Genomic DNA, 25,451 nt, shown 5'->3' on the forward strand with positions numbered 1-25,451 from the left:
CAGTCTTCTGAAAATCAAGAATAATCCTACCTGCACCTGCAATGACTAAAATGGTTTTTATTGTACTGCACTGAAAATAGCGTATCTCATTGCTCAGCCATCTAAAATCCAGGGTACAACAAAGACCTGCAGTTGTTCTCCACGTGTTAGGACTGTCTGTGAGGCGTATTAGAGTTTTGCAAGATTTACATCCAAAAGACTTAAGGTCTCTCATTCCTAACAGTTCCACAGTCTTGCTTCACTATTTAATCTCACATCTGGAAAAGGGATATCTCTGCAAAGGTCTTGTTTTCTGAAACACTCGAATAAAAGAATAAAATTGGAAGTTATCAGAGAAGATGACGGAAGAGTTTTTGTTTATCGTTGTGCTTTTTTGTTTGTTTTTCATAGTCAGGTTATTAAATTCAGAAGTATCAAAATTGACTGACTGATGTTAAGGTCTTGCTGCCACTGGTGAGAAGCAGGAACATCTGCTTCGTGCTCTAAGCAGCTGTACGGGAGCAGCGACACTCACAGGACGCACGCAGAATCCCAACAGAAAATGATGCTTATTACAAAGATTTGTACCTAATGCTCACGAAGCAGATGAACACTTACTAAGGGATACATATTAACACACTTACATTATTTATGTTCTCTGATAATAATTGACTTCTGTACTCAAATGGACAACAGTAGTAGGGCAGAACTAACCCTGTTCTATGTGCTTAATTTAAAGCAGTTTTTTGATGATGGGAATTCAGCAGTTAAGTTAAAAATTTTCAAGGTTAAAGGTGAGCAAACACACATGATCATACACTTATGACTTCAAAAAATTTCAGATAAACTATCCAGCAGAAATTTAACTTGAAGGACAAACATGCACTGAATATTTAATTTTAAAAAGTTAACTCCACAGAAAGTAATCTAAATGTAATTCTCCCTTTTTCTAAGTTAATTTTTATTTTATTCATTTTTGTCCACTGTCTACAGCCCTGACTGAAACATTCAAAACTTACTTTTTTACGCAGTTTTTCTGCAGCATCCAGTTCAGCTTTAATGGTCTTATCAAACTTGTTTAAGAGCTTTGGCTTCTTCTTCTTTTTAGCTAGAAGAGATTAAAAACCACACAGTTCATTACTTATTTCATATTTCACAGGAATTGTTTGGCTTTACCTTTAACTAGCGACTAGTACTGTGCTGGTGAAGTGCACAATTCTCAAATAAGGCAGTTTCAGAATACACTAAAAAGAAATTGGTTTCTTACTTATTACAATCACAAACTCCAGTAAGAAAAAGCAATCTTCAGTCACTCAGACTGAATAACCTTGCAGTCCAGTTTTTGGTAAAGCTTTTTTCATCTCATATAGTCAAGGATTTTTTTCCAAATGGCTCATGGAAGAACAAAGAGAACCGTTATTTTTCCACATTTATACGGTATTATGAAAAATATCATTACCAGGACATATTAGTGATTTCTAAAGTTGTGTCTATATATGTCTGCTTCTCTGTCTAAAGCAAGTAAAAGAGTTGATAGAAATCATAGTTACTCAGGGCAGCAGGGACTCAAAAATTTACATAGTCCAACTTCCTGCTGAAATAAAGTTCAAAGCTGAGATGTCCGATCAAGACCTCTTGAAGTGATCAAGTTTGCACAGCTTAGCAAGCTATCACACAGTAGCAGAGCAATAGCAGTATGTAGCAAATCAGTCTTGAAGTAAATTGCGTTTGAAGCAAATTGAAGTAAATTGTGTTAATTTAAACAGCTATTTACTTCATAGCAGTTCACTCTTAAACAATGTCTATTTGGTTGCATTAAGTATACTAGATGTTAAAAAAATGGAAATACGCTCCTGAAGGATATGACAGCACATAACTGCTTTTATCCACGTTTGCTATAGATAAACTTTGCTTTTGCACTTAATTAAAAAAAAACCCAAACAAACACCTTTTCTGACACAAGTAAGGAAAATACATATTGGCTGACACAAGTAACTACTAGTTACGTATATCTGTAATTAGTAGCATATATTTTTGCTTAAGTCATGCATTACTGTTCTTCCCCTCTATGGAAAATAAGTCATAATGGCATGAAAAGAAGTAAAATTATTATTTTCTTAGTAGAAGTTTAAACAGAGAATGCTGTAATTGATATGTGTAAAGCTAAACCCAAACAGCATATAGCTTAACATCACAAGATTGCTCCAATGCTGTAGCAAGTATTTTGGATAACCGCTACAAGGTATTGCACCTAATCATGTTTTATCCTGCTTCCCAAGCCCTCAGGTGCACTGTTCAGGGATGACAAGAGCCATCACATGCTACTGGAAGCTGTGCTCATGATTCATTAAATGATATTTTCTCTCTGAGACTCTGATCCTACACAGAGCTTTAGGCAGACAAATCACTTCATCTATGTTAAACCTCAGAGAAAAACGAACACCTTAGTTAATGCTAAACCAACCCTAACCCCATCCAAGCATTAGAGGATCTCATGAGTCTGAGCTGCTTTTGTGCAAGATAAAAAAAACCACTTGACCACCTTTGATTCTTTCTGTGCAAGACTTTTACTGCCATGTTCAACACTAAACTCAGACAGCTCTGCATGGAGAGAGTTTTTCTTACATTACCTTTATGAACTATACTGCAGCATTGGTATGCGCAGTTAAATAGACGTGATTGCCTTTCAGAGTCGGGGTGTGAAGCAGCATTGAAGCTGTTTTACTAAATTGCATTTACTTATGCACAAAGGTCATATGGAGCTTTAAATATACAAATGTCTTAAGACCTATAAAGGAAAGGTATTAAAGCAGCAATGCATTAGGATTGTTATATCCCTGTTGATCCTTTTTACAATAGAAGTGACTAATTTTCCAAGGCGTGAGCTACCAAGAAGATAAGAAGGAAAAAACTGTGTGACCTACAGGAGTTTACTCTTTTCAGGATAAACCACCAAATAGTATACTTTAATATCTTGGTTTTGCTACCCTAAACGCTTCAGGGTTTCATTGTACCCTATGACTTTAAGTCAAGCACTCAATAATGCACTTAAGGAATGTAGTTATCATGGAACTAAACTGAGCGAAGAGATGCTTTGTTGTTTTTTTTTCTAATAGTTAATATAATAATATAGATGGTTTTCATGTCTTTTGTTCATTCCCCATAGATAATACAGTAGAAATGCATTTTAGTCCATGGCTCACTCCAGTCTTGCTATGCCTTACTTTAGTACTAAACGTTTCATAGGAAAGTGATGTCTTTACTGCATTTTCATGAAGTTAATGATGATAATGATTAAGGAGCACAGCACTGGCTCTGTTCCAAGTGTTCATACCCCTTGAATCCAGCAGAACTTACAGAACCAGCTCTCACCGTGAGAGCAAGGCTCCCTCCACCCCAGGCCTTGAGTCCACAGTGACTAACAGGTATGGGCAGAAGTTTCTGACGTAACATCACTGGGCCTGAAAAGAATAATCCATAACATGCAAAAGGTTTGTTGGTTTTTGTGGGTTTTATATTTTCTTTTCTGAAAATATGCCAGCTCGGTTTTTCAATAAACCACTGCTATTTCTAAGGCCTGGCTTGCTCAACAGTAAGTGTGGAGGAACCTAGAAGCATCAACCCAAGGAGCCAATAAAAGCAAGTGTCCCTGAGGACTTTTTAGGTTGGTTGAGCTCACAGCTGCTACATGAAACTGTCATTTGTTGCTTGCAGGAAAACTGAAGCATGTCAGTTCCTCTGGGTACACGATCTGGGGAGCTTCCAGGTAGACACCACCACCACTCAGTTTGTTCCTATTCTCTAAATAGGAGGCTGTACATAGAAGAAATGATGTAAACCACAACAAAAATGTCAATTCTCAGTTCCTATGGCATGAATGAAAACCTTTATCCAAGACTGGCCAGTTGCACAGAAACTGTGTATTCAGTAAGAGAGGACAGCTATTTGTCAGCTTTCTAACTTTCGGTACTCATGCAAAGATGTAGGCATTTGGTCCTTCTCAAACTCGGTAAGCACGGCAACAGCGAGGTTCCTTCGAGGTAACGGAAGGAAGCTTTCCCACCCACCAAGAAACTCTTAACTGCCTGCGGGACACAGCTTCCACAATTCATTTGAGTTCACAATGAGATGAGCCATAAACAGCTCAGAAGCAAGAGTGAATGAAAATCGTACAAGTCTGCACAACGATATGACAGCTTTCCCCTCATATCTGACTTTGGTCATGTGTTGGAAGAAGCTTTTTGCCATCCTCCATTACAAAGAAGTATTATCTTCCCATTTTCAATACAATTATATATCAGCTCTAGGCCAGCAGGAGATCAATACGAAAAGCTGGAAAGGAGCTGTTAGCATAAATATTATTCATCAGCTAGGCACCAATATAACACAGTAAACATTATATAACGAGCAATCATTTCCATCTCCCATTCTACTCCTATGTTAAAGGATCCACCGGGGAGCTTTCAGTGTAACCATCAAACATTCCTCTATATTAACCAGATAGCCTGCTATCTCCCTGCAGGGGTATTTTAATAAATTATCCATTGCCTCCTTCTAGTGTAATAATCTTTTAGCAGATGTGACCCAATATATTAAATGCAATGGTACAAAGAAGTTAACTTATCTGTTTTCAGAGGGAAAACACATGTAATTTTTCTTCAGTGACTTACAGATTTCACCATGTAGCTGAAGTAATGCACGATCACACAACTGCTAGGGTGATTTGTAGTCCAAATCTGGTTGAGCATTAAAATGGTAATAATTCTCTTATATATCATACTACGGTCTTGCAAGACTAATTCTGAGGATTTTCAGTAATGGCCTCAGATGTAAGGATAGGCTTTCTATCTAGGATTGCTGAAGACTCCCTCAGAGAAAGCAGTTTCCACTGTCAAAGCAGCAAGCTAGGAAGAAGCTCCATGCTAGTTCTTTTTGTTGGAGAATAACTAATTGCCACTGATGACAAGCAATCTCATATCTCCCTTCTGTATTAAGATACAGAAAGGGGGGGGGGGCGGGAAATAAAAGAAGGAAAATATTTTGGAAGTGGTAGTGTATTAAATGTGCAGTAAACTTAATAGCCTGCAATGTCATCTGATGGAAGTTGATGAAATAGCTATTTTATATACCTATTTTGGCATATGAAAACTAAAATACCAGGCATATTTTATGTTTTTATGCTGAAAGGCACCTTGTCATCGTCAAAAGCAGTGACAGTCTTTTTCTACAAAGGACAGAGAAATACCTTTTGAAAAATAATGGAGGCACTGTTAGATGCTCTTATGGTCTGAAGAGTATCATGTGAAAAATAAGGAAAAGTAAACGATCTATTAAAGGTGATTGAATCACTTTTGAAGAATGGTTTAAAAATATTTTTTCTTTAATTGTCAGGGTGTGGGGGTGGCAACATTTACATCTGAATAAGCAAGAACAAAGGGGAAAGACTTTGCCACCGGAAGAGAGGTACATACCGTTCTGTAAAAAGTAGCTACAGAGGTGAAAGAATAAATTATTTCAATTATTTTCTATATCACCATAGTCAGGACAAGGAATAAAAGGCTTAAATTGCTAGAACAGAAAATTTGGCTTGAACATCTGGAACTAGTATCTCTGGGCAAGCACCACAGAACAGATTGCTGAGGATAGTTGTGGCATTCTAATTACTGGAAATTTGTAAGAACAAGTTGTATAAACATCTGCCAGGAACGATGCACACAGTTGCTACAGCCTTTGGTCAACAGAAGAGACAAAATAAGCTTCAGGGTCCCACCTAGTCTTATTTCCTACAATTTCTTTAATATACTGCTATATGTCAACGCGCTTTAGTGCCAAGAATATAATTACACAGGGAACTTCCATTCTCTCATTTGTTAATTAAAGAAATTATCTCAGAAGCTCTCTGTGCCCATCATCACTGTGACTGAGATTCCTCCTAGCCCTATACCAGCAACAGAATATTGAAGCTCAAGAATAAATGGATCAGTTGCAGATTATCTGATTTGTCTAACAATCATGCTTTTATGTTCTGCAGCTTCTACTCAACCACTATGCTTCTGTTCATCTCCTTTCTCTTTCCTTCTCTTGTCATCCTCTTCTCCAACCTCTCCCCTTCTCAACCTTGATGCCCTACCACATTTCTTCCCTTTCATCTATACACTTGTTCACAATCTGTTCCTTGGTCCAGCTCTTCTTATTTATCCATAATTTGTTCTTACATACTTGTCATCTTCCACACACTTGTTGCTCATGCCCTTCTTCAAGGGTCTTTTCCCCAGAACTCCGCTCCCCCACATCCTTGTTACTGACCATCTACTCTACTGCTACACTCCATCTCCGCTGCATACCTCACAAAATGGTTAGGGCTTTAAGCACCATGAGAGCGACCTGAGGAAAGATGAATGGGAGTGCCAAACCTCTTCTGTCACATAATCACACCTGCCCCATATCTAAGGGTGCTAAAAGAACAGAAGTACCCCTTTGCAGGAAACACTTCACCTGTTCCTACACAGGGCAGAGCACTGTGTTAACTACCTGCAAATTATCAGCCTGAGCATGAAACCGTTACAACTACTTGGCTCAGCAGCAGTACTTGACGGCATATCTCTCGGCTCTCTAGCTAAAAGTTCATTCATGTAGTCATCACTTGAGAATGTCACCAGAGCAGTGACAGCTTAAAATTAATGTAACTCAATTGAGGTTTCTCTCTGTAGACACCTAAACCCTGCTATAATCTTTAGAAATCCAGTCAATGGAGCTTAAAAAGCAGGCTCAGCACCAACACCTACTGGGTGGTCAGCTGAGGGCTCCCCTGATTGTACAGCCGACCGCTGCATACGACACAGTTTGGGCACCACACTGGCACAGGCACGTGTCTGGAACCGAGTCCCATCCCGGCTGTTCTCCCCACGCACTGGCTTTACTGTTAGATGACAACTGTTTGGAAGTCAGTAGCGTGAACGCCGAACGACTCAGGAAACAGTTCATTCCTTTCTTTCAGGACCTGATCTCACAGCAAGTTTCAGAGCTGTGAAGGAACAGCATCAGAGCAAATCCTGCTCAGATCTGAAGATGAGTCTGGCCGAATATGCCATCCGCCTTGAGACAAGTGGAGACAGAGCCGCAAACGGGGCCTGGGCAGGGACGGATAATGAAATCTAGTGGCCAAACTCAAACGTTTCTTCACTGATGACTATTAGCCAGTATATGCCTGTGTGAACTAATAATTTTTAGCCATTACTACTACATGCTCTTGCGGAGGAAAAAAAAAACCTTACACTAAGTTTGCAATAAAAGCTTTTCCTTTTTAAACACGGGGGGCAGGGGGGAATCAAAGTGACTAAGTTTGCAATAAAAGCTTTTCCTTTTTTTTCATTTAAACACGGGGGGCAGGGGGGAATCAAAGTAATCAGTGCAAAGTACATCTTGTGAAGCTAGTGAATTGTTTTCTTGAAACCTTCCAAAATAAAATTTTTGAAAGGCATTTCCAAAATGAGTTTTCCCAGTGCAAGTTTTCATCTCGGTGATATAATTTCAGAAAAGCTTTAAGTTACTCAAAACAGTGCCTTGTGATAGAAAACAATCTCAATTACAGATGCTATTATTAGCTTTTTCCATAAAAACAAAAAAAAAGGCTAATAACGTTAACAAAATCAAGCTCTGTAAATCTTCAGGTGAGGCAGATCTCCTTTCTCTTAGGTAACTGTCCAGAAAAAGAGCATCAGGCAAATAATTTTGCAACTTATATGTTGATTTTATTCACAGAATTATTATGCAAATATAATTTCTTGATACTTTACAACTTTTAATCCAAAAAGTTGCCTAAAGAAATAACAATCAAGGAATGAAACTTTTCTAGAATTTCTACACAAATGTCGTCAAATGATCAAATGTCTGTATGGTCTTGTATAAGTAAACAGAACACAAGGCTTGAAATTGGTGTAAAATGTCAAGTAAGCCAATTATGTTAACGTGGTAAGTGCATCCAAACAATTACATGAAGTAGGAAGGAAAAAAACATACGGAAAAGACAGTGCCGACTACTACATGGCAAAAAAATTGATTACGTCTGACCATAACTCCAAAGCAACACAGAACAAACCCATAAAAACATTATATCAGAAATTACTAGTAATAATAGTTCTGTAATGGAATAAATTAATCCTTCCTAGTCTCCACAGAAGGGAGGGGGGAGAAGTCAGCTCTCCATTTCACATTCTCATCTGAAATACAAAACAATCAGCCTCATCCTCCTAAAGGAGCGAACACTGCTGACCTGACTGATTAGACATCAGCCTGTCATCTCAAAACAGTTAATATTTTATTAGCCAGAATTGGACAAAAATATTGAATACTATCATAGTTATTTTTCATTATTAATATACTTTTTTTATCCTAAAGATACAGCATGCACTTGGCATTTTAAGAGGTAGCAAGTTACTTTTAAGTGGGTCTCTGATATTGTCTACACTGTAAAGACTTCAATGAGCTGTTTCCTGAAAAGATCATTTAAAGGATGGTGTACCTGTAGCACAACATACAGCATGAATTATTCTGTCCTTGCTGACATACTCTGAGCCTCTGATCAAAGGATACACGTACAATTTTTTTCCTGAGCAAAGTAAGTGTGAGATACATCACACTGCTATTAACAACTAAGATGGTTCTGAGACTTATCTCTAAAAAGCAGTAAGAACTGTCATACACTCAACACAGATCGTCCCTCGCTCCTGTGCCTTGTAAAAAGTTAGGAGCAGGTATTCTACAATTCTGTGATTTTATTCTAACACAAAAGACATGTCAAGAAGGTCACCACAAACAGTGAACTTGTTAGCTGATGTGCAACTGTGGCCAGGAAGAAATCTCAACTGGGACTAGCTCAGGCAGTTTTCCACCCGTTCTTGCTGCCTTTTTCTCCTTTTCCTTCATCTTTTGCTCTCAGTACTAACTATTCTCTTTCCTAAGCCCTCTGCTCCCTTTCTTATGTTCAGAGCTCAGGAAGAGAGGTGGAGTGGGAGGGCAGGCTTACCTGCTGGACTGAAGGTGGCACCTTGGACCCATCCTGTGCATTGATAGGGACGACTGACATCCTGGTTGGTCTAACTTGGAGGTCTGGATAATGAAATCTAGTGGCCAAAGAAAGTGTGGAGAAAGACTGCCTTCCATATAGGATAAACTGTCTCGCTTTAATGTTTAGAAACGCATGTTTTAGGATCCGTAGTGAATGGAAAGGAGCAGTAGCCTCCATGACAGTCCATGTTACACTATTAGCATGAGTATTTCTTGTTAACCACGTCTCCTAATGAAACTTCTAGTTCCTCAGAAATGGCGAGATGATAATGTCACAATCTCTCTGAGGATGTGGAGAGACAACATGAGGATAGAAAGACTCTGCTTCCTATCTAATAAAGCACCTCATAAGTAGATTTTAGTTCTTGCCATTGGATTATTTTATTTTGATTTTTTCCCTGTCATCATTATAATGCCAAGGGAGCATTCCTGGTGGCGTGCTCTAACTTGCACCTGCTACTACTGGCATGCAAAACAGAAAGCAGCTAGAATTCTGGCTTTTAGTTAATTACCTTCATAATGCCTAAGGGTTCAAGAAAAAACATGATCTTCACAGCCACCTTGAGGACAAACGGTCCCCAGTTTTCAAACTGAAAACTCCACTGGAACAATGCTGCTGCACTGACTCTATGTTGTGCTCAGCACTAGTGGAAAGCTTCAGTTAAAAGTTTTAAATAAAAGTTATAACCATTATAGTTATATAGTTTTAACTACATAACGATGCCTCCTCATTTCTCTCCCACATTGACAAAAATAGACATGGGGGTGGTGCCAACTCTAAACCAAATCCGAAATAGAAATCTCCCGTGTGACGCAGTCTCATAGTCATTGGCAGCGAAGGCTCCTCCTGCCAGTTCTCCATCTTAAAGTGTCAAAATCTAGGGAAGCAATTTCCAGGGGAGACATAGCCTTTCTTTTCTAAACACCCTCCTATCTTTGCTGTGAAGTTCAGTAATAAAGTTCTCGGCAACTTGTGGACGGGCACCTTTAAAGACAATGCTAAGAAGATACAAACAACCATGCTCTGTAGAAGTTTTCCAATTAATTTTATGACCTTTTGTTTTACTAATTCCCCACCCCCGCCCCCAAATACTCTGATCTTCCCAGTCCAAGTTTCAAAGTTGCAGTTATGGGCTGAAAAACATGCATATAAATTAGCAGACCAGCTACTTTTACCTGGAATTCAAAATTTGCTCAAGTGATTCTCTTTCCTCCTCATACTAGACCCATATCATTACCCAAATTAATTTTTGAAATTGTGCTGTCTCTCAACAGGAACTTGAATGAGAATGTGATGACGATGAACAACAACTGTCATTGTCCTGTTTTTTGGGAAGCTCATTAGGTGCGATACACATGGCATAAGTGTTCCACTTGTTTTCCAGGCTTCTATAAATGATAACTTAGGAGGTATAAAAACAAGTAACTGCATCTAGACAATTTAAAGCCAGTAGCATGACAATAATTAAAAGATCTTTCTAAACTGGTACTGGTAGAACAGGCAAAACCTCTATTATCAATTTATCTGGGGAAGCAATCAGACAATAAAAACTGAGGCATTTAAGGAACAATAAGGCTGTGGAATCTAATGACTATAATAAATCTTTAGCTGCTGTTACTCCAGCACAATTTCCCTTGCAGTAAAAAGTATTCTACAGGGTTTTCAGACTGAAATTACTATTAGTTGGTTAGATGTTGATTGTAAGAAACAATTGCAGAATGACAATTTTATTTTTGGCATGTATTTCCATCATTCACCTCTCCCTTTCACCATGAAATCTTTTGGTTTCATTCAAAGGCTAGAATCAAGCAACCCTTTGACAAGGCCAGAAATAGATTTCTTTGTTAACCTTCTGTACAAAAGTACATGCTGCTATTCTAGCGTCCTATACATTTAGTTCAGCGTGGTGATACGCAGCGGTTTTGGACTCTGAGAACTACACTTCTGTGAAGTGTACAGGCCCTGAGGCTTTTGTGTACTGCCAGCTGTACTGATGTAGCTAAGGACGGACGCAGAACTCGATCCGAACGGCGGAGGTGGTGCGAGCTGCACGCAGTGACGGGGAATGCACGGCGTCAGCACCGGGAGAACAGATTCATGGTGCTCTCAGCACCACTCACTTCTTTTCCACCAAACCTGCCCCTCTATGTCGTCACCTAACCTAAAGCAGACAGAAACCTTTACTGGGTAAACATGGAGATGATGAGGGCTGATTTTAGTGCCCACCTGGTATCTTTCTAAAGTAGCTACCAGTGCTCCCAGATGGTATCTTCTGCTGTGGGCAAGGATGGGTACAACCACCCTACACCATGGCCGCATCTGTTTAGACCTACGATTTAATTTTACCTCTACTACTGGTTGACCTGCATTACCTGAATTACGTGACGTGACAGTAAACCACAGCTATGAGTATGTCGGAGCACCCATAGGTTGCTTCTACGTCCCTCGGACAAGCCCTGTGAGGTCAGGCCATGCACAGCAGGCAGTGCCGAACCCGGCTGCCGGCCCTCGGCAGCCTGGGTCGCCTCCCGGCCAGAGGCACCCGAGGAGCTCCGGAGTGCTAACCCGGGAGTACAACGCTGAAGCTTTTTACTCCTGAAACAGCAAAAGTTTTTAACAGCAGCCTGCGAGCGTGTAAGGGGGGAACGCATTGCTGGCAGCTCTGGGAACGGCTGTGCGCTTACGTATAAAAGCAGATGCACTCTGGGTGTTTATTCAAGTTATTGTATATGTAAGTACAATAAATACGTATTTATCTACATAAGATGCACAGGAGCTAAGCTTTACTTGTATTTCATCCGATCAGCCCTCCCAGAAAGCATGCTTTTGAACTTCAGAAGAACAGAGTATTACTTTTAGACTTACCTTTTTCTGTTTTACTTTGTTCAGTTTCTTTTTCACTTTTTCCTAGAATATTAAAAATATAATTTCATTGAAATAAATTTATGTTAACAGTTTATGATAAGAAAGAGTTACAATAAAATTACAGCTTACACTCAAAATATGATTAGGCCAACAGGACTTTTTGGTTTCTTTTTCAAAGTTAGCCTAGATTACGGTCTGAACTATGGTTACATAAAAGGCCTCTCTCCACAGTGGCTTCAAATATTACCTAATTGCTTCCGACACAACTATTTCATAAGCTTTCCCTTTTAGAGCTTCCCTTTGGTAGATTTTAGTGATACACTCAGTGCAAGCTATTTTGCAAGAAAAAAAATTGTTCACGAATTAAAAACTCTTGGGAACACTAACTTAATGTATATATTTGATTAAAATGTAAAAAAACTTAAAAGAAATTGGGAACCTAGGTCTCATTTTCAGATGTGACTTGGGTGCTTGGAAGTCTTTGTCTTACTTCAACTTTTAAAATAATTTAACCCAGGTAGTTTGTAAACATCTGAATGCACAGGTAAATGTTAATAAGCACAAGACAGTCTGTGGCGTAAGACAGACTACATACTATACCAAAATCGTGCATGTGTATATCATGAAGGTGGTACATAGACAGGCTTGTCCCCTCCTCTTTCTCCTCTCTAAACACTTTTTGATCCTGCCCTACTCTAGAACATTTAAGGCACCTTGCCTCACAATTCTAACTTTATCATTCTGTTTCCAATTTTGTCCCAATAAGCTTCCAATATTTCCTCACAATAAACTTTATAGAGAATACTAAAATGAGAGGTCAGTTGACTTTTTAATTAGTGATTTTCCTCTCTATCATACACTTTTTAATTTTGACGTATTCTTATATATAGAAAAAAACATTTCCTTTAATTTCTAAGTCAATTAGAGACATCTTGTCAGAATACTCAATCTTTACAGTTTTTTAAACCGACTGCTCAGAAGTATTACATTGTGAATAAAATACACCATGTAAAAATACTGAAAACCATGTATTTTTTCGGGAAGAAATTGGGTTATGCTCGCACCGGAAATCAAACCATTTCACATTTCTGATTTCACCCTTTACTATGAGCTGACAACTGCTACTACTGAATGTGCAAGTCAGTATGACTCCAATCTTTATATTCACAAGGCAGTGCGAGTATTACCTTGATCATGACATGGTAAATTAAATTAAGTATGGCCACATTGACAGTCATTCACGTCTTCAATCACATCATAAAATCCAGATTGTCAATTAAAATGAAAGAAATCACAAAAAGATGTATAGCATGTCAGTTACATACTGTGGAATAACTTGGAGAAAGACTATTATTGCTATAACGGTATATTAATGAAAGCGTTGTTCAGTACTTGCTGAAACACTGGCTTGTTTTTATTTTTTTGCACCTACCACACAATAAATAAAATGGTTATGTCCATCTGTATGTCATCAGAAACACTGTATTTTAAAAAGAGCAATAACACAGCTCCAGATGAGGCACAGAATAGTTTATATCCTCATATTTCTTTTATTTCTACCAACTGAAAGCACATGAACAATTCATTACCGGATAGTAAAACGTGGTGCCGCATGCTGCCTAGCCACCCATTTCCCCTGTATCTTTTCCCTTATCCGCAACATTGATATTCTCACCTGACCTCTCTAGTTCCCCTCTAGGTCACTCAGTGACCCTCTTCCACCCATCTTGGACATTCACATTATTTCTGCAACTCCTTTTCCATCACCGGAAGAACCAAGTATGAGCTCATCACTCTAAAGCCTGCTCCTATCTCCCACTTCTTGGCCAGCTTCACATTTCTTTATTATCGAGGCTCACGCAACACGCAACTTACAGTTCTCTATACCCATTTATGTACCAGGATCAATTCTCCAAATTCTCTCTCAGACATTTTTCAATCTGTATTCTGCTACATTAGCTGCCATTGATTTCACCAAAGCCTCTCTAATGATCTTTAGATACTCCAGCTTCTGTTTCTAGGTTACTGCTTTTGAAATTCATCACAACTTGACCTTGTTAGCTCCGAAGATCTTGCTCCTCTCAGCTCTCACCACACTTAACTAAGAATTCACTTCACCATCACATTCAGCACATATTGCTTTGTTCCCTCCAGACTGATCCCTAGCTTACTTTGATGGTGCAAATGGTTTGACTGATGCATTTCTGACAAAGGTTTAAAAGTGTGCTGTCTCAAAGACAGGGATATGATAGTATATCTTGAGACTATTTTATCATCAACTTAAACCAATCGTAGCTCAAACAAAAAAATTTTCTTAGCTCTTCAAACCACACTCATCCTTTACTCAATTTCTCCGTTTCCAGCAAAACAAATCTAGATCAACATCATAGACAAAACTGTTTTAAACACTCTCTATAGCCTAGGACTGCTGTGTAATGTGTGCACCAGGTATTCCCAGGAAGGATTCTACTATAAAGAAAATATTTATTTTGCATATTACAATATGTCTAAATATTTGTGAGTGCATGTGACAGTGACCTGAGTCACAACTAAAATGTATTTCCTACCTTGTAGATTTCACATGAATCTCAAGCAACAATATAAATGTACAATACAATTTGTTATTTACATATATGTAATTTTTGAAACATGTAAAATTGCAATGATATTCAGTAAAAACATGACACTTTTCTAGTATCTTTCCAATCCCAAATCTTATCCATTTTCTTTACTTCTTAGAAGAATAGTGTCATGATATGGTATCTTTTCAATTACTGAGTATGTGTTCCTCAAAATTGTAGTTTATCTTCAACATTAAAATAAAACTTTAGTATCCTACTCTCATTTAAATTTTGCTTTCCTTATCAGTATTTCTTCCTGTGATTTTCAAAAAAGCAACTGAATCCAAGATTTCATAGATTCACTGAGATATAGCAAGAAGCAATGTAGAAATGTGAAAATATAAAGATGCAATCTTTTGACTTTTTCTTAAACCACAGTTATTTATTCAGCAATATTTCATCATAAAAATATGAAGGTGTTTGAAAACTGAAAAGGTCCAGGAATGTTTTTATTTTCAGGGAACTGCACAGACACAACACCCTTGCTAGATTTCTGATTTAAAATGTGGACCATAACTAGACTATTTCTCTATGAAAGGCAGATATTATACTTCCCACACACATTTGCCTTTGCTAAAGAGTGATACCTCATCGATTTTAAGTTACAAATAGAAATTATTTATCGTGGGCAAAATTCAGGGCAAATAGGTTGCAGAATAGCTAACAGTCCAAAAGAAGAAACACAACACAATTATAGAAGAAACAGACCTTAATGTCCATTTCCTTCACATAATATCACTCAGAAGTACAAATTACTTCTACTTGCTGTATTTCTTCCTCATTGTAAATAATACTTTCAAATATATTTTTAAACATTCAAAATTATTACTTTTAAAATAATAATATTAATTATAATTTGCTGAGGGAAATATTTATCCCCATAGTTAATATTTACCACATATTTGAAAAAATAATGACACTAGAAAGACAAAGACATTCTTCTATGTTTTATTGCAGCCAAACATTAAAACAGATTAAATATACATTTTTTTAAATAGTCCTTTTGACCTTACTCAGCTTGGCATATTTTTGTAAACACGAAGCACGTAAAAATCACATACCCAGTTACAAAATACTTAAAATTTGATCACAGCATAATATACTCTCACAGTCCCAAAATTCTACAAATAGGCTGCCACTGTTATACAAAATGTCCTCCATTTATCATTCTAAAAGTATTCTCAAGCTTCCTCACAAAATATGGCTTTGTAAAAATTATTGCTCTGCAATTCACAATCACAGGTAATTTTACTAGAATATCCCATCCCAAAACACATCACAGTCTAAGAGTATTATTGCTTTCCTGAAAAGTCTAAAGAAATCACTTTGGGACATCTTCTGTGTTTGTTGATCAGATCTAACGCTCACTCACGTGGAGTCACTGAAATACCAACAAAAAAAGGCAAACATATATGATGCCCCTTTCACTATAAATGCAAGCAACTAAAAACCTGACTTCACAACAGTGTTACAGAAATTTAAAATCTCCCTGTCAACCAAAAGGGAACGAATGTTAGGGTCACCAAATTCATTTTTCTTTTTAAAAAGTTTATCTTCTTTCGTCTAAGCTCTTACATCAGGCTTGGCAATTTCCTAAGATCACAGCAATTTCCTGAGCCAAAAAGGAACACATGCAAAATGCCAAAGAATAAAATATGTCTTCATAATTGTGGAACAGCAGCACAGAACAGGTAAAAAGTACACCTGTTATACTAAAATTCTAAATCACTCAAAGTCTAAATTTCAGAAGTACCATTTATAATAGCATTAATGATTGTAGATCTTAAATTTTGACACCCTATTTTTCTTAAGGTTGAATTTCCAAAGCTTTTACAAGTCAAGTATTTAGGCAAATTTGAATTTTTTAATAATTCACTGAATACAAAGCTTACTAAATCGAGCTTTGAGATTATTATATTGGTAAGCAAACTAGATGAATGTTACTGAACTCAACCTGATTCTGGCAACTTCGTTCTGTTGCAATCTACACTGACTCCCTGCCAGGCTATTATGTAGTTTCTAGACATTTTTGCTTTAAAAACCTCAAATGTGCATAAATAAAAAATTCTAATTCACACATAAAGGGTTTCTGAAAAAAAGTAATTTAGTTTACCTGCCCTTTTACTAGCATGAATTAAACATACACGTTTTGTATCTTGTTAGACTATTTTAAAAATCACCTGAAATTCATGTAATGTAACTGTTGACATAACATCAGTGCAAAGAGATACAAGTCAAACTTCACAGGATAGTGTGTGCCTGATTAGTGTTTTCAATAAAATGCAGTTAGCCGTATGCTATATCAGCAGTTATAACACTTAAAAATTCATAATATTTATGTTTCATTTGACCAAACTGCTCTGTACATACTGTATGAATCCACAACAAAAGATATATATTAAAATCTGAAAAAACGTACTTGCTGCTACATTATAAATAGAATATTAACAATTGCTTGGAACAGCACGTATGAAATGCAGCTCCAAGTTGCAACTCTGTCACAAACACAGAAGAAAAATAATGAATTCACTAAACTTGGCCAAAAAAACCCCCAGACAGGAATGTAAATTAAACATCCAAGTGTTAAAAAAGCTTACTAAAATGACAGTTGGCTACAACTCATTTACAACATCTTAGTGTTCATTCCCCAAACCCTGAACTGCTTGGTAATTACATCATAAGATCTATTACAACCATCTGCTCCCCTTTTGTAGCGTATGGTTAGGGCTGGTCCTCCTGATGTAGGGACTTTTCTTTTGAAGCTTTAAGTATCTGAAAAAATAAGGGGAAATCTACATTAAAGGACCAACCAAAACACAACTTACTCTAAAACAAAACAAAACAAAAAAATCTTAAATGCTAAAAAAAGCAACTTTGTATCAGACTGGTTAATTTGATAAAGCTATCATTTCTAGGAGCTATCCTAACAAATACACACAAAGTTGCTGTATAAGATGGGAAATGTAAACTTTTAGATATTTATCTAAGCAGTAATGTTTTTCTTAGCATATGGCACTTCATTTACCTTTTAAAGGAAATCTAGGCCATGTCACAAATACATTAAAACAATTTTTTTTTTTTTTTTTTTTTTTTTTTACATCAAGAACATGTACAATTGGAAAAGAGGAGCCAGGGAATGAGGAAGTGTCAAAGTTGTAAACTTCTCTACGCATAAGGGATTTCAGCTGTTGATAAAATAAATGCAGGGTTATAAGAACGTCAAGGACACAAGATGAAAGGGAGCAGGGTGCAAACAACCTTTAGCTATTTTAAGTATTAACATATACAAGAGGGATCAAAATCTAAATACAGAGAGCAAAGGTACTGTGTCTCCCTTGAAATGTCTCCAACAGTACCACTACATCACAACCACCATGATCCTGAAAAACAGGATTAGCCAAAAATCCTAAATCAGTAATATTTCAAGCTGACCTATCATACCACTCAAGTGCATTAGTTTACAAAAACATATGCTATAACTGTAGTTAAAATAGCTTACTGCTGGAAAGTAATATGGGTAATAATTTTAGAAGTAAACTTAGAGAAATGGAAAACAGTACATACAGATACCTAAATATGCAGTTGCCTAGTACTATTTTTTTGTGATATGCCCTGAAATCACAAAAAAACTTTTGACTTGCACTGCAGCATATTCAAATCCCACACCTGATCTCTTCACTGGCAAAGTGAGAATGCTCCTCTCAGCTAAATTCATCCTCTGAACTATCTCCTGTTTTCTTTCTAAAACAAATACGTTCCTCTTATATTTCAGATAAAAATCGAACAACTGCTTCTAACCTGATACAAACTGGTGCCACCATGCCTCACAAAGTTGCATGAATTTATATTACCTGAGAAAAAGGACTGTATAGTGACACTTCTGAATATCTTTTACACTACCTGAAGTTATGTTTATTACATAAATAGGTACGTCTTTCATGTATGTAAAGAGTGCATATGTGTATAAGTGTCCTTCATGCAGAAGAGAGTTCTTGACTATCTCTAGTACAGTGAACTTCAGTATTATCATTGCTGAAATAACAGGAAATACTATCTTTGAATACCCGATTAAAGGAAATAACATGAACAAAGAAGAAAAAAATTCTGACAACAAAAAACTCCCATACTGAATCCTCCACCACAAAGTAAAAAAAAAAAAAAAAAATCCATGGTAAATATGAATTTCATATTCTAAGAGGAAAACGTGAGAATAATGTTGCCTTCAAATTGAAATTTTCACACCCAAAAAAGGCAGGTAAAAATACTTAATAGTAGGAAAATATAGTAATTTAATAGTAATAAAATTTTTATTCCTGGTCAGTAGTTTACTTGCATCCCATTTCTTTTCTCAATTTTCAGAGATGCTACTTGAATTCTCCTTTACATGCTGACACATTAAGCTTTTTACAGAAACTGATAAACAGCAATTCCGGTGCCTTCTGCGGGGTTCCCGCATAACTACATAATTTACTGAAGATTCTTGAGCATGTTAGTACACTCTTGCAGATTTTGTGCTGATCAATTTGGTTTTATTTTCTGCTTCCTAAAGAGAATCACATACACGGTGGTACTACTAATAGTTACCTGTGTGTTTAATAAATGAATAAATAAGGTTTGATTGGTTCTCTCATTTTTTCCCGTGAGGGGAAAAAGAAATATTCACTCCTTCCAGTGCTGCTATTATTATCTATTTCCACAAGAAATACCAGGATAGAGCCTGTTGCACTAGTGTGTTGCACTAGTTTTGAAAACAACAGAAGGTAAAATCAATAAAGCTAAAAAACCTTCTGAAAGGATCAGAAATACATACTATTTCAGAGTAAAACAAGTTATTTTTTATTCTAATAGCGTTTGAAAACAGTAGTATCACGATACAATAAAAGAAGAATGGACAGCAAGGTTCAATTCCACCATCTTATTTGGAAGTCCACCTGCAATTAAAGGAGCAATTTTCCCTTAGTACTCAGCATCGGTGAGAGCACACCTCGAGTACGGTGTTCAGTTTTGGGCCCCTCACTACAAGAAAAACATTGAGGTGCTGGAGCGTCTCCAAAGAAGGGCAATGAGGCTGGGGAAGGGTTTAGAGTCCCATGAGGAGTGGCTGAGGGTGCTGGGGTTGTTTAGCCTGGAGAAAAGGAGGCTCAGGGGAGACTTTATCGCTCTCTACAACTACTTGGAAAGAGGTTGTAGTGAGGTGGGTGTCAGTATCTTCTCCCAAGTAACAAGTGATAGGACAAGAGGAAATAGCTTCCAGTTGCACCAGAGGAGGTTTAGACTGGCTGTTAGGAAGAGTTTCTTCACTGAACCGGGTTGTCAAGCATTAGAACAGGCTGCCCAGGGAAGTGCTTGAGTCACCATCCCTGGAGGTATTTAAAGGACGTGTAGATGTGGCGCTTAGGGACATGGTTTAGTGGTGGATTTGGCACTGTTAGCTTTACAGTTGCACTTGATGATCTTAAAGGTCTTTTCCAACCTAAATGATCCTATGACTCTAAATGGAATATTTGGAGAACTGTCCACTACTGTATAATACACATAAGAGTTTTATTTTTTTGTGAAGGTAGGAAATCAATTTACTGCTGCAAGACTGAGCCGTAAATTACAGCACAAAAAGCAACATGGTCCACGAAAACAAAAATGAAAGATTTCAAGTTGGTACTTGGATTCTGAATTCAGTTTTAAAATAGTATTAAGTCAAGAGATCATCTCAGTATCCACATAACAATACAACTGACGCTGCGCAGTGGAATTATCTACTGTTGAAATTTTGCAATAGTCCTGTAAGGGACTTTTTGTTATTTTAACTTTAAGAAGCAACATTTTCTGAGATAAAATATCTGTTCTTGTTCTACTGTTCCAACTTAAAAGCACAACAAACCAACTGAACACTACCTTTGCTGAACTTCTTGCCTCTGCTGTCGAAAGGTAACTACTGCTTGTTCCTACACTGATTATAAGCTTTGGCTAAAAATACTTCATTATGAAACAAAAATATTCATTATGAAACAAAACATTTTTAGATAAGGCATCTATTAATGAACACCTGTGGCTTCAAACATTTTAACATACCATGTGGCTGTTATGATAAACAGATTAGAAAGACCTCACAGACAACACAGTTACATACTGATACGAGCATTTCAAATCACCTAAGTTAAGGTTCAGCATGTAAATTAAAACATGAACTAAACAACGCCTCCAATCTGTACTGGGCAACCACAAAGGCCTCCTATGTTCACTTCTCTGGTTACTTTTGGTATGCCCAGGAATGAAATACAAGTTTCCTTCCCCACAAGAAAAAACAAAACCCCACAGAACTACCTGGGCACCACACAACTTAAAATCTTTGCAATATGGAGAAGCTAAACCCAGAAAGGTGCTCAGGCTAATCAGAACAGAACAGAAATAGAGCTCTTGGGGCTCTCGGAGAGCAGCTTCTGCGATTTACTGCCCAGAGATACAGCTCAGTGTTTCATGCCACACAACTACTTTGTTACAAAGAACAATCTAGCAACTTGCAATAATTAACTCCAAAAAGCAGATGAAATGTAACAATATGCAATCTTCAAATTTAGAAGCAGGTTAGCTACTCTAAAAATGGTTTGGGTAAACTCTATGTTTACTACTGTCAGGCAACAGATGGAAGAGCTGGAAGCACTCTTGTTCTTAAAATCAGTTATGTCAAGAAAAATGCGATGGCATGACAAAAACAGTCCTGTTTCCAGACCAGTGGCCAAAGAACATGCCGCAGTCAGACTGCAATAGATCTGCCTGATACACAGAGAAGTGACAGTATCACCACCCATGATCAGTTACTCTAGAAAGGAACTACGCACATATTTTGCAACCTGAAATTTTACAGTATCTAGCGCTGTCTGAAAGCATTAAAAATGCAGTTGTAAATTAAAACAGCTCACTTTTTTGGTTGGAACGCTTCCATATAACGTAGTAACTATTACTAGCATGTATACACCACAAGATAAAAATTATTGCTTCAAAACCAGAAATCAATTTTAAATTATAAATAATGATATCCCTTCAATCCTCTCCAAAAAGTAATTTGTTTGCAAACTTTCCATGCAGCTATAGCTTCATTTTTTTGGGAAAAAAACCAAACACTTAAGATTAACTTACCCACTAGATCATCATTTGAATAATCCTCAGCTTGAACAGGCATTTCTGTAAGTCAAAAGCATACAAACAATTCAAACTGGACAGTTCTCTAAATATTTACAAAGAGCTGCAATGTTTTCCCCTTATGCTCAAATAGTGACCTACCAAGACTTTTCTGTAATACTACTTTTGCAGAAGTGGGATGCAAATTTTCCTCAGATGAATTTTTCCATGGAAAGATTAATACTTAAGTAGACCGACAAGTACATTGCAGGATTGCATAGTTTCAGAAGCAATACTTCAAAATTCTGAAACTTTACTATCTGAAGCACAAATGTCCCAGTTTCACATGTTATAGTATGGGCTTAGATAACATTCATACACTTATTATGTTCCCAGCTGTAACTGTGAAATATTTAACTTCAAAATTCAGTTCTTTTTAATTCCCTATGTATGTTTAAATTAGACATGTCAGATGTCACCAAATGCTATTACTGCTAATAGACTGAAGGTTGTACATAGCTCCCTATTCATGCATGGAGGGAGTCAAGCTCACCAGAAAAGAACTCATAATAGCCAGGATCCTGGCTGTAGACAATAAGAAGAATCCAACAGAGGGAAATATATTCTCTGACTTGGGAAGCCCATAAATAAAGTGCTAAAAGCTGTGGAGACATTCCAGTTTGTTTCTTACATATAATCCTCTTTCCAGAGTATGCACTACTGACTGGCTGGTGGGAAACAGAGCATAGCAAAGAAATCTTCAGCTTCACATGACCTAATATGGCCATTTTTATTGCTGTAAGTTTTTCTGAACTGGGAGCATTCTCAGCTTCTAAACTGAAGAGTGCTCTGTAAGCCCTTAAAATATTGTCTATTAAAAAACCCAAGATACCAACAACACAGTTATGTTTGTCCTTAAAAGAAAAAAGCTGCAGAAACAGTTAAGAATGTATTTTTATTGCAGGCACAGAATTCTGTTCTATGATGTTTATCATTCTCAATTTTTAAGAGTTTTTTTTAAGTAGCAGACTCATGCAAAATATACAAACCTGATTCCTCTGGTTCAGCGGCCACAACATCTTCTGTATGCTTACTTTCTACTGTTACAAGAAAATAAGTGTTGAAAGTTACACACAGTATGTTCACAATTTTGCTTTTATTTGCCACCAGCCACCCAATCAAATTATCATCAAACAGAAAGGGAGACTTAAACTGCTGAACAACCACCTAGGTTAACTTAGAAGTAGAAGAAAGGTACTGAATGTATTTCATGTCCAAAAGCTTAACTTCTCTCGGTTACTGATTTCAACTGCTATTATGCCCCCCCAAAAGTGATTTTGGTTACAACTGTTACTCATCTCAAACAATGTCTACTTTCCCATTTAATTCTAGTAGAACACATTTTTCAAAAGCAAAACCTAAATAAATATAGCATTAAATCCTACACACTGTGCTCAGATTAAACTGTTAGATCACTTTGCTCTAGTTGACTGAATTAACATGCTTGAAAAAAATCTTGCTTCATGAGATTTTTAACTTCAGAGCAAATCTTCACATTACATTTGACCCAGTACTCATTTAAAATTCCCTGACACCAGCACAACAACAAAAATTTACAACTTAATCTTTTTAAGTACTACTGTGAGAAATTAACATACTCCATTCCTCAAATTGAAGTTCTAAGTACCTCATAAGAATGTCATGAAGTTCAACAAGGCCAAATGCAATGACCTGCACCTGGGTCAGGGCAATCCCCAATATCAATACGGACTGGAAGATGAAGGGATTGAGAGCAGTCCTGCTGAGAAGGACTTGGGGATCCTGGTGGATGAAAAGCTGGGCATGAGCCAGCAATGTGCGCATGCAGCCCAGAAAGCCAACTGTATCCTGCGCTCCATCCAAAGCAGTGTGGCCAGCAGGTTGAAGGCGTTGATTCTGCCCCTTTACTCCACTTTTGTGAGACCCCAGCTGGAGTATTGCATCCAGCTCTGCAATCCTCAGCACACAACAGACATGGACTTGTTAGAGCAGGACCAGAGAAGGGCCACAAAAATGATCAGAGGGATGGAACACCTCTCCTATGAGGACAGGATGAGAGAGTTGGGGTTACTCAGCCTAGAGAAGAGAAGGCTCCAGGGAAGACCTTATTGCAGCCTTAAAGGGTAGCTTGTAAGATGGAGAGAGACTTTTTACTGAGGCCTGTAGCAACAGGACAAGGAGCAATGGTTTTAAAGTGAAAGAGGGTAGATATAGATGGGACATAAGGAAGAAATTATTTATGATGAGGGTGGTAAGACACTGGAACAGGTTGTTCAGAGAAGCTGTGGATGGTGGTAGATGGCTCATCCCTGGAAACGTTCAAAGTCAGGTTGGATGGGCCTTTGAGCAAGCTAATCTAGTGAAAGATGTCCCTGCCCACGGCAGGAGAGTTGGACCAGATGATCTTTAAAGGTCCCTTCGAACCCAAATCATTCTATGATTCCATATATCACATTTCTCTGCTTCCTTTTTTGTTTGTTTTTAATTATACTAATAAATATAAACAAACATAAACAGAAGAAAAAATGTTTTCTTTTACAAACTATAAAAAACCCCCATACCTGACAGGTCTTTATCAACATCAAAATCTTCAATAATTTCATCTGCAAGAGAAAGAATAAAAAAAAATTATATTAATGCTGTTTGCTTTGCTTTGTGTTTTGTTGTGTGTTTTTTTTTGTGTGTGGGGGTGGTTTTTTTGTGTTTTTTTGTTTTTGGGGTTTTTTTTGTGTGTGTTTACATCAGATTTCAAAATGCATATATTTAATCAAAACACTTTAAGATCACAATCACAAAACATATACCTGGCTCTGTAGCTTCATTCACATCCTCCGGAAGGTCCTCAACAGCTAAGAAAACATTGGATTCAGAACAACAATAAAGAGGTCAAGCCCTCAGCCGATGAAACTTACACATAATACAAAAGAACATTGCTAGCACACAGACATGCTTAACTGTGAACAGTAAATTGCTATAAACAAACAGGAACTTTGAGGAATTTGAGGGGAAAGAAGAAATTACTTCTTGAATTTTCTTCCCTGTTTCACTAAAGACTTGCTGTATTCATTAGGTAAATATTTCAAAACTGTACCTTCTGAACAAATGTTTCGATTAAGACACGGTAACTTTAAAAACTGAAATTTTAAAAACACTCCTTAATCTTTCTAAGCATAATCAGTACTCCCACTTTCATCTTCTGCAGCATCAACTCCATCTGCTAAACATATTAAAAACCAAACAAAAAACTCTATAAAGTTCTACTTTAAAAGTCTTTTCATATGGATAAACATTCAATTCCTTGGTGGGTCCTACTTTTCTTCATGAAGACAATGAGCAAGTTCAACTTAAATTATGGATTCCTCAAAAAAATAAATTATTTTCTTTCAGTATGGCACCTTTTAACTCATTTGATTGTCCTCTAAAGCTTATGATCACACTGGTGACTGTAAAACAGATACTTAGAATTTATTTACACTAGAGAACTTCTTGATTTCATTCTGAACTGAACAATTGTGTCATTTTCAATTAGCTGTCTGAGTTGACTCTCAAAAGAGCTGGTACGTCAAGACAACAAAGTATACAGGACCGAGAGAGAGGGCTGCAGGCAAATAATTTTTAATTGCTTCTGGTAATTAGACAGAGGCACTAACAAAAAGTATGCATCAAAGCAGAGCCATTATTGACAGCCTGTAAATTTTGAATGATCTTGAGCACTGGTTACAAGGTTATTAGCAAGGTTCATCGCAGGCAGTGGGCTGAGTGTC

The 25,451-nt window shown here is 37.2% G+C and overlaps 1 protein-coding gene across 1 annotated transcript in view; it reads right to left on the reverse strand.

Moving 5' to 3' along the window:
- The window catches only part of ASPH (aspartate beta-hydroxylase), a 95,524-nt gene that overhangs the window by 34,141 nt on the left and 35,932 nt on the right, over positions 1–25,451 (reverse strand). The window contains exons 12-17 of the mRNA XM_010291727.1: positions 24,492–24,536; positions 24,249–24,290; positions 22,698–22,748; positions 21,667–21,711; positions 11,912–11,953; positions 999–1,087 (exon numbers count right to left, since the gene is read on the reverse strand). Coding sequence (XP_010290029.1) covers positions 999–1,087; positions 11,912–11,953; positions 21,667–21,711; positions 22,698–22,748; positions 24,249–24,290; positions 24,492–24,536 — 314 coding nt within the window. The remainder of the gene's footprint in view (positions 1–998; positions 1,088–11,911; positions 11,954–21,666; positions 21,712–22,697; positions 22,749–24,248; positions 24,291–24,491; positions 24,537–25,451) is intronic.

Source organism: Phaethon lepturus, unplaced genomic scaffold (assembly GCF_000687285.1).
Source record: "Phaethon lepturus isolate BGI_N335 unplaced genomic scaffold, ASM68728v1 scaffold9800, whole genome shotgun sequence".
In the NCBI taxonomy this organism is placed as follows: domain Eukaryota; kingdom Metazoa; phylum Chordata; class Aves; order Phaethontiformes; family Phaethontidae; genus Phaethon; species Phaethon lepturus.